The 9496-nt window shown below is 43.0% G+C and overlaps 1 protein-coding gene across 1 annotated transcript in view; it reads right to left on the reverse strand.

The window, feature by feature from the left end:
* Positions 1-284: 284 nt before the first annotated feature.
* The window catches only part of TKT (transketolase), an 18906-nt gene continuing 9694 nt past the window's right edge, over positions 285-9496 (reverse strand). The window contains exons 10-14 of the mRNA XM_005422438.3: positions 5265-5395; positions 4157-4240; positions 3837-3930; positions 2134-2256; positions 285-578 (exon numbers count right to left, since the gene is read on the reverse strand). Of these exons, the coding sequence (XP_005422495.1) occupies positions 391-578; positions 2134-2256; positions 3837-3930; positions 4157-4240; positions 5265-5395 (620 nt within the window). The 3' untranslated portion in view covers positions 285-390. The remainder of the gene's footprint in view (positions 579-2133; positions 2257-3836; positions 3931-4156; positions 4241-5264; positions 5396-9496) is intronic.

The following is a 9496-nucleotide window of genomic DNA, read 5'->3' on the forward strand; positions in this document are numbered from 1 at the left end:
AACCAAGCACTCAAAACTACAAGTTCCTATGAGGAGTTCCAACTTTTTTTCCTTCACTTGTGCTGTCTGCACTGCCATTCAAGCCCAGCTGGGCCTCACCTCCCTGTTGGTTCCCCAGGACCTGGAACATCTCATTCCATTTCAGCACCACCCAGCATATTGGGTACTTCCTCCTTGCCTTTGGTTTGAAATGGCTGGGGACAATGCAGAGAGGAGGGGCTCTAAACATGCAGGTATTGCCTCACAACACCAAACCCCACAGAGAAAAGATGAAACCCCAGAAGGTTTTTTAAGCTGGTATTTTTATTAGAACTCTCTACATAAAGCACCTTTGCCTGCCTTAACCTCTCCAAACGCAGCTCTTCGTTACACAGCACGAGATGCTCCCGTCTACTCGGCGTTCCTGGACTTGGACACGGCTGCCCTCACCGCCTGCATGATGGCATCCTTGTCAATGCCAAACATCCTCAGCAGCTCAGCTGGCTTCCCGCTGCGGGGCACATGGGACACGGCCAGGCGAGTGACGGTGACACCGGGCTCGCCCACCACGGCGGCGCACACGGCTTCGCCCATGCCACCTGTGGAGAGAGGGAGATACGGCACTGATGGAGTGTCCCAGCAGGGACATCCACACTGTGTGTGTGGGGCCTGCAACTTAGAGCCTCTATCCCCAGCCTCAGGAGAACACCTATCACACGTGTCTGAGTGGGCTGACTGCAAACTGAAAACCCTGTCCTGTGCCAAAGGCATCCTGAGGACAAGCAGGCTGCCATTTCTGAAGTACTCAGCCATAAGCAGCAGGACACACCTGCCTCTCAAGGGCACAGGACTGTCAACAAGCTCTCACCACCTCAGCATCAGCCACCAGGAACCAGGTTTAAAAATACACTTTGACTGAAGAGCATTTACAAGTGTACTTAACGTGCTGAAATTCCAACCAATCTCAGCAGCTCAGAGCTCCATCTTTTCACAGAGCCTGTACGTGCTGCTGGGCACCTCTCTGGGTTATGTAATGTATTCACAACCTTTGCTCAGAGCTCAGCACTGACTCACTATCAGTCACAGGCACAAAGGATGCAACGGGAACTGCATGGAGGCAGGAGAGACACTGGAAGCAGAAGGGAAGAAGAAAACAGGACTTGTGTCAAAAGCATGTGCTGTGAGACCTGGTAGAAGAGACACCTTAGTGCTACCCTTCAGAGAGTGTATCCAGGATCACAGGGCTGCCCACAGCTCCAGGTGTGGTGGGATTTAACCAAACTGAGCCTGCAGCCAGGTGCACCTCTGTGGATGCAGCTGGTGAGCTCAGTGTGATGGGTCCTGCAAGCACAGACACCAGCCCTGCCTGCACCACAGAGCACCATGCCAGCACAGAGCTCCTGTTCAGCACCTCACAGTTAAGACTCTGCTGTCTTGCAAACCTGCAGTAAAATACTTGTCCAGAGCTGAGCAATAAAATGATGAGCTTCAGGGATCTATCACCATCCATAGTCTGGGACAAAACATGGTGTATCCAGCACTTACAGTAGAACCAGCTCACTTCAGATACCTGGCAAGAGTGATGCTCACCTTAAATTAAGATAATAGTCTCATAACTATATCTACTAATTTCTTTTAGTAGACATCTATGGTGGTGGAGAAGAAAAAGGGAGGAATTTATCCCTTAGTAACTGTGGAAAAACTATGAAAACTGCCCAAACCATCTGATTTCATGTACCCTGGAGCCAAGCTTTTGGACACGTGGAATACTTAAACCTGCACAGCAATGGTCTCTCTTGCAATTTCACACCTGCAAAGAAGCTGCTGTACAGCCTTTCAGAGAACACACTGAGCAGAACCCCTGCAGCACAGTAGGAATTTACAATTTCACTGGGCACAAATGAATCCAGACTGCACTTGGACCAAGCACAGAAAGGGCACACAAGGCCAAGTTAATCAGAAAGGCAGCCCTGATTACCCCTTAAATCTTTGGAACCTTTCAACCCTCAGTGTCACTTTATAATCCTAACAGCACCAAAAACACCTGAAATCTTTCTTTTGCTTTCATGGGATGACAGCATCAGGTCTCAGACTCCTCTGTCAGGTCAGAAGCTTCCAGCCTCTGAGGGCTATGACCTCCCAGACCCTTCTCACCTTCATGGTAATGGTCCTCAACAGTGATGATTCTGCCCTTGGTTGCTCTTGCATTTTCAAGTATTGTTTTCTTATCCAGGGGCTTTATAGTGAAGGGATCAATCACACGGATGTAGATCTTTTCTGCATAAACAAATGAAAATTATTTGCAACAATGAATTGCACTTGCAAGACAATGTCAGTGGTACAGGCAATGGCTGTGATCTGCTAGACCATTATGAGAACTGCCCACATGAACTCCCAGGTACCTGTACCTCTGGCTTATCTACCACAGAACCCAGCCAAGCCTAATTTTTATATCTATTCTTTCTCCATGGACCTTGTGGAATAGTGATATCCATTTATTCACAGACATGATGGAGGAGGCTTGGATGAGGGACTCAAGGTTACCAGGATCACCTGTCAGTAAAAAAGTAATCTAACTGGCTTTCCCCAGGTAAGAGTGAATCCAGTCACCAGAGAAATCCTCCTTACTTAGGCTGCCACTTGTAATTTTTTTCCCAGACCTTTATTTTACCTTTATTGTCAAGCCAAGTACAATTTCCACTTATTCTTTGGTGTGTAGGCATTCTGAATTCTTTCTTCATTGCAGGCTGCCACCTTTCAGGTGTGCCTACCTGAGCTGCCCAGCCCTACCAGGGCACCCTTAAGGTTGGTTGGCACCAAACCCAGATCTGCCCTGCCCTCATAAGGCTGGCCCAATGGCTCATTAAAGCTGCACACAAATGGCAATTGTTTATAAAGAATAGCAATTATGTGAGGCTGTCTCTGATCCTGGCTGGCTGAACACTGGCCTGACTGCTACACATGAAGAGGCCCTATTGTCATTTTGTGACTGAAGGCTCTTTAGTGGCCAATACATTTTGGATATTAGACTTTGCCTCTGCACTGTGGGATTATCTCTCCAGAGGTGATTACTCAGACTTCAAGACCAGCAGAGCATTGTAAAGCACGGTAAGTGTAGAAAAATAACAATGGTTCTGAAAATACAACTTTCAAAATGTCCTAAGCCTGGTGACTCAAGGTCATGACAAAGTATCAGTCCACCCAGATGCTGCACACAAAGCTCCCCATAAGCCACAGGCAGAATTACTGTATTATCTCCTGCTATTTGTAATCTTTTCCTGAGGAGAAGCTCCTGATTCACAGAGGGGTTTTTGATGGTTTCTTTCTCATTTCATTGAAGGGTTGCCATTGCTGTGAGATGTCAGTGGCTTGAGCACTGCCATAGATTTGTGCCCCTCCCACAGTGGTTCAGAGTTGCTGCATTCAAAGGAACGCAGGTCAGCAGTGAGCCCAGCCCAGGGCCAGGTGCCCACAGGCACACACAGGTGACAAGCTGTGCTTTGGGATCTGGCCCCAGCCTGTTTGCAGCTGATTGTGCTGTACCAGACCAGATGCCACTCCTGCTTCTCACACAGTGTCCCCAGACCTCTGCCCACAGGGCACTACCACAGATGAGCAATTCTAAGGAGACCCTGATGTGATCTGCTGTCAGTTTTCATGGCTACTGATGCTGCTAAGCCAACTAAAACCTCCTCCATTAGGTGAGACTGGCAGCTGAATGCTGTGTTGTAGTTTCAGCTACCCGTGCCTGACTAGCTGAACAGTGTCATTCATGTTTACCAGGACAGAGTGAGCACTTAGGCTGACTGGTATTGATTTTTTTTGGTGTTATGTGACAAAAAGGAAAAAAGCCCCACCTTTTCTCAGCTGTTCTGCTGCAGCCAGTGCTTCATGCAGAGTGACTCCTGCTCCAATCACAGTCACTTGGTCATCCTTACTCTTCAAAACCACCTGCAAGAAAACACATCCATGTGTTTTTAACACTTAATCTTACTGGAGTTTTCTTTTACATTTCTAGAGATTTTAATGAAAATATCAAATATTTGCAACACTTTAGAGGGAAAAGGGCTTTTAAAAAAGGAACACTTCATATTTTTCTGATTCTCTTTATCTGTGCAGTATTTACAAAGGAAACACTGCATATTTTTCTGGTTCTATTTATCTGTGCAGTATTTACCTTTGCCTGTCCAATATGGAAGTCCTCATTGTTGTTGTAAATGACAGGATTTTCAGGACGACTGGTTCTGATGAAACAAATGCCCTGTTTCCGAGGTAAACATGTTAGAAGTTAGGAAAACAGAAAAGTGTTGACATTCTAGTTGATAAATCATATGGAAAAAAATACAGCAAAATGACTTTTTCTATTTGTCTGATGTTCACCTTCCTATGTTGCCTCTGGTTCTTATAAGTAAACTCTGCCCCACCAATTCCCATTAGTCCTTCATGGCAGCTGGTTGCTTCAAACAGTACAAAACATTTCACCTCCTCTTAAAGCACACTGATAACGTACAGTTTTCCTTTCTGATTCCAAGATACTTATTTCTCTTCTGTTCTCTTGTGGAAATTGAGACTACTACTTGAGTTAATTAGACTCTTAGAACCTTACCATATCTGTGCAACTTTTACTCTGTCAGTTTTAAATTGGAGAAGAATGCTTGGTTGAAAGCAAGGAAAAAGGCTTTTCATCAGTTAAAGTTCAGAAGCCTTTCCAGAGGAAGTAGCAAACTTGTACTTTAATCTGTTCTTCCCACTTCTTTCCCCACCTCCCCTCTTTTTTTCCACAAACCACTCATCATATTTGTTACACTCCTTCACTAAAAACCTGTAGTAGCAAGATTAGATTTTTTCAGATAATTTTCTCCTTTCTCACGAAAAAGTTCTATCACAGCCAAGGAGAATACTGATCAAGGAGATGATCAAAATCCTCAGTATAGAGATTTATCTTTCCATATCCAGCTTCAAGTTTGACCCCAGAGATAAGGTACTACTAGAGCACTTTTAGGTTTGCTAAAGACCTACACTTTAATTCAATATAGATTCAAACTGCACTTGTGTAATCATTTACATCTCCCCAGATCTGGCCCACAGCATTCAAGATTGTTCATTCAGCACTAGCCTGGACAGAATGTCTGCAACCTTTCCTTGAAAAGAAAACATCCCACTGCCCCAGTGGAGCCTTGGGAAGAATTTACGTGGGTAGAGACATGCAAGAAACATGCCAGAAGCAACAAGAGTAGTACAAAAGCCAGAATTATTCTCTGGCTCAGAAATACTCTGATGCAAACCTTGGTGTTGGCAGCTATTTCCACTGCTTTTTCAGTGGCTACAGCATCACTGGGGTAAAACACAGTGGAGTTGGGAATAGCCCGGAACATGCTCAGATCCTCCAGCCCCATCTGAGATGGCCCATCCTCACCTGGAAGAATTAAAGCAGGGTTACAGAGGAGCAAGTGCACATTTTTGACAATCACTCAATATAGAAGTGAGGTTCAACGTAAACCAGGCAAAAAAGGAGAAAAGGATAAAATCAGGCACACACACGACATGCAAGTCTACCTGCTTGAGAAAAGAATCATCTTCTCCTTAAACTTGGAACCATCTAAACAGTAAATAAGGATAGAAAGAGACTAAAAAGAAAGAGAACTGGGATTAAAAAGAAAAAATAGGAAATAAAGTATAACAATAAAACAACACAAAAGAATACAACCAAATAGGAAGGGTACAGATACAGAAAGAGGGTCACAAGATATCTGAACATCTTCAGATTTACAATGTGCTGAGGCAAAATTTATACTTGTCAATAAGTGTTCCTCCAGATTTAAACTTCTGGAAATGTGAAAGGAGAATTGCATGTGTCCCATCAGAAATGGAGAGTGCAATTGGTACAACTACTCTCAAATTCTTAGGCTGATTTCAAGATTAAATGAAGGGTATGTATGTATTTTTTAATGCTGTAAAAAGGTCTTTTAAGGAGCTATAGGGCATCTGTGTTGTTAATTTAACAACTCAAGCATCTCATGGCACAAACTGCAGATCTATGGAAAGGAACTGTTAGCCAGGACACGTGCTGCGTGCCATGATTTTCCATGGTTAAAGAAACAACCACCACAACACCCCCCACCCCCAGTGACCTTATGTAAGGGAGCTTTGGGAATGGCACTGCTCCAAAGCAGCCATGCACAGAGCTCTGAATCCACTCATGTCACAGCCTGCAGCAGCAGGGCTAAGAGCCTTCCCACATGCACCCACTACCTGTTATTCAAGAAGGACGAGTTCACGAGGAAGGAGGAGAATATGTTCCTAAGAGCAGCACAAAATTCTGAAGAACTTTGAACACATTAAAAAGATCAATCATTGAACTCTGCCACTGCCCATTACTAATGAAGTAAGCACAGACCAGGAAAAGGAAGTGTTTTGGCTTTCAATCATGACATGAAGACACCCTCTCAATGTCACAGTTTCTAAATGTGTGTACTCTGAGTGAGAGGGTCCAGTGGGCATTTTCCTTTCCTAAAATGCACTCACACAATGAAGGCATAGAAGGAAAATGAAATGATGAAGAATAAAATTATCAGGTAGTAATTTTAATATCCTGAATTTGAATCTTATCCAAGGTAGAGGGTTACTCATGCTTATCCTGCTTTGGCTATGGTGGTGCCAATACCACCAACATTCAAAGCTCCTCAATTCAATTCAAAGTAACTTACAGACTAGCACGAAGTTGCGTCTGGCCCCAAGCCTTCATGAAAATGTCAATTTATATGGTTTTGGAATACCACAGATCAAATGAGAGTATAATTCTCAATTACATCTGCAAAACCTACATTTATAGCTTAATAAAAGAAGTAGGTGCTTAATATGAGCAGTAGCAAATGTCCAGAATATAAAACAGTCTAAACAATTGATATTTCTATTTCTGACACATGTACACTATGATTTCTTTTCCTGTATGTTCAGTTTGAAAAATACAGATTTTTCCATTATACTCTTAGGACCTTATAACTTATTTAATGTTTCAGTCTATCAGCAAGTATTGGTCTAGGAGTGAACTTGTACAAGTTCAGAAGGTCTATTAGCTATTTTTCATAAATTTAATGGTTCAAATTTCAGTGCAGCAGAAGCCCAGAACTGCATACATAAAACTTCAATTTTCACCACAGATGCAGATTGGATTCTGAATTCCATGCAGATTTGGAATTCCATGCAGGCCCAGAGTTTTAATAGGAAGTATGCTTCATTCATACCCTTTCATTTAAAATTGAATTTTTTAACTGCTAAAAGATTTCTCTGAATAACTTTCTTTGTAACTCTTCATATAAGTTGCAAAACTTACATTAATGTCATATAACTCTTTATAAAACTTCATATAGCTCTTTATATAAGTTGCAAAACTTTAGGTTGAAATTCTTTTTTGAAAATCAAGTTGAGGCTTGAATCAGATTTGTACCTCAAACAACTTTATAAATCCAAGTCTGCACTTCACAGTCACAGCTCCCAGCAGAACATTTCATGTGCTGAAAATTGAAACTTGGAAATGTAGTTCTAGGAGACAATTCGGGTAACCCAAAGGAGTTTTATCTTCTTAAATAAGCAAAGACCAAACCTAATTGGCTTTTGCATCAGCACCCTGCTTGCTAGAAGTCTGAAGGTGGAAGGGCTGATTTTAATAAGAGGCTTGCAATAGAATCCCTCCCTTAATTACATATACAGTATATACAGTCTCTGCTCCAGAGAACTGTACTGCTACAGGTTAAGTTTGAAGTTTGGGATGAGATTACATGTGTTTATGAAGCATCTTTAAATCCTTACCAATACTACAGATCAACTTAACTATTTTGTTTTAAATGAACCCCCCCCTCCCCCATCCAACTCTTCGCCAAACCTTACTGCCAGCCAAAACTATTAAATCAACTGAAAAACTGATGTAGGCAGTGAACCTTAATTTACTACCCCTGTCAGCTCTCCCTCTCTTTCACTTTCCCTAGAAATACCTACTAGTTTTTCAAGCATGAATGTCTACTTGCATTTTTCTTCTTGGTATGCAAGTCTGTTCCTGTTTTCATGGGTCATGTCTATGCATTTCAGATTAAAAATATAATTCTCTTCCTCCTTCAAACCAAAGCCAACCCCACTATGATCTGATGTTACAGTGGGAAGGCAAGACCAGAGAAGGCTCTGCTGGTGAGGGCCCTCAGGCAGTTGGACTGAGATGTGCTGGCTCTGCTGCCTTGGTCTCCACTGGCAAACCCTTTTCCCACACCTCTCAGGTGGATGGACTGCAGGAGAGGGCCTGGACAAGCAAAGTTCCAAATGCTGTTGATAACATACCAATGTTTTGGTTGCTGCTGTGTGGTGTTATCCTAAATCAAGGACTTTTCAGTGTCCTCATCTGCTGCCAGTGAGGACAAAAAGCTGGGAGGGACCATGGCCCAAGCTGGCCACAAGAACATTCCATATCACAGAATGCCATGCTCAGCATACAAACTGGGAATGGGGGGAGCTGCAAGGGGCTGACCACAGCTCAGGGACAGGCTGGGCATTGCTCAGTGGGTATTGAGAAATTGTATTGTGCTGGTTTTTTGGAGTTTATGACTACAATTATTACTATTAGTAGTAGTAGTAGTAGTAGCAGTTAACTTAAAAGTTTTTTTCTGATTCTCCTCCCAATCCCATTGCAGGGACAGGGAGTGTGTGAGTGACTGGGTGGTACTTGGTGTCCACCTGGGATTAAAACACAACAGATCAGGCTTGTGACCTTCTGAGGAACCTCAACCTACAAGAGTCCATGGGAGCTGACCAGATGCATCCCAGAGTCCTGAGGGAATTGGCTGAAGTAGCTGCCAAGACACTCCCCAGGAAAAGTCACAGCAGCACCAGGTGGAGTCCCCAGTAACTGGAAAAAGGGAAACACTGCACCTGGTTTAAAAAAGGTGAAAATAGAGAATCCTGGGAACTACCAACTACCACTCTGTGCCTGGGAAGATCCTGGAACAGGTCCTCCTAGAAGCTGTACTAAGGCACATGGGGAGAGGGAGTTGATTCAAGACAGCCAAGGGTAAGTCCTGCCTCATTTTGAGCAACCTGATCTAGTGGGAGATGTTGGAAGGAGATGACCTTTAAGATCATTCCAACCAAAACGTTGTATGATTCAATTTTCTGAATTATATAACAGCTTCACAGTTCCTGTTTCATTAGTATGTAAGAAATTTTGGATTTTTTAAATCACCATATTAACAATTTCAGTAGTAAAAAATACTGGGATAAGTTGAAATGGTGATTTCAAATGTGTGATCTCTAAAGTGTTTTTGAGATTGATGGACAAGAGCATCTGTGCAAGAACAGTATCATTAGCAAGAGAGATTCCCAGTAAGAGACTGGGAAACAATGGTATAGTAAGCACATGACTATTCTCTCCACAGAGAGAATATTCTCTCTTTTTTCATCAACTGCAAAGATTAAATGGAACCCGAACCCCTCAGTTTCAGTCCAATCCCTTTATATCAGTCTTTACTTGTAC

Source organism: Geospiza fortis, unplaced genomic scaffold (genome assembly GCF_000277835.1).
Source record: "Geospiza fortis unplaced genomic scaffold, GeoFor_1.0 scaffold78, whole genome shotgun sequence".
In the NCBI taxonomy this organism is placed as follows: Eukaryota; Metazoa; Chordata; class Aves; order Passeriformes; family Thraupidae; genus Geospiza; species Geospiza fortis.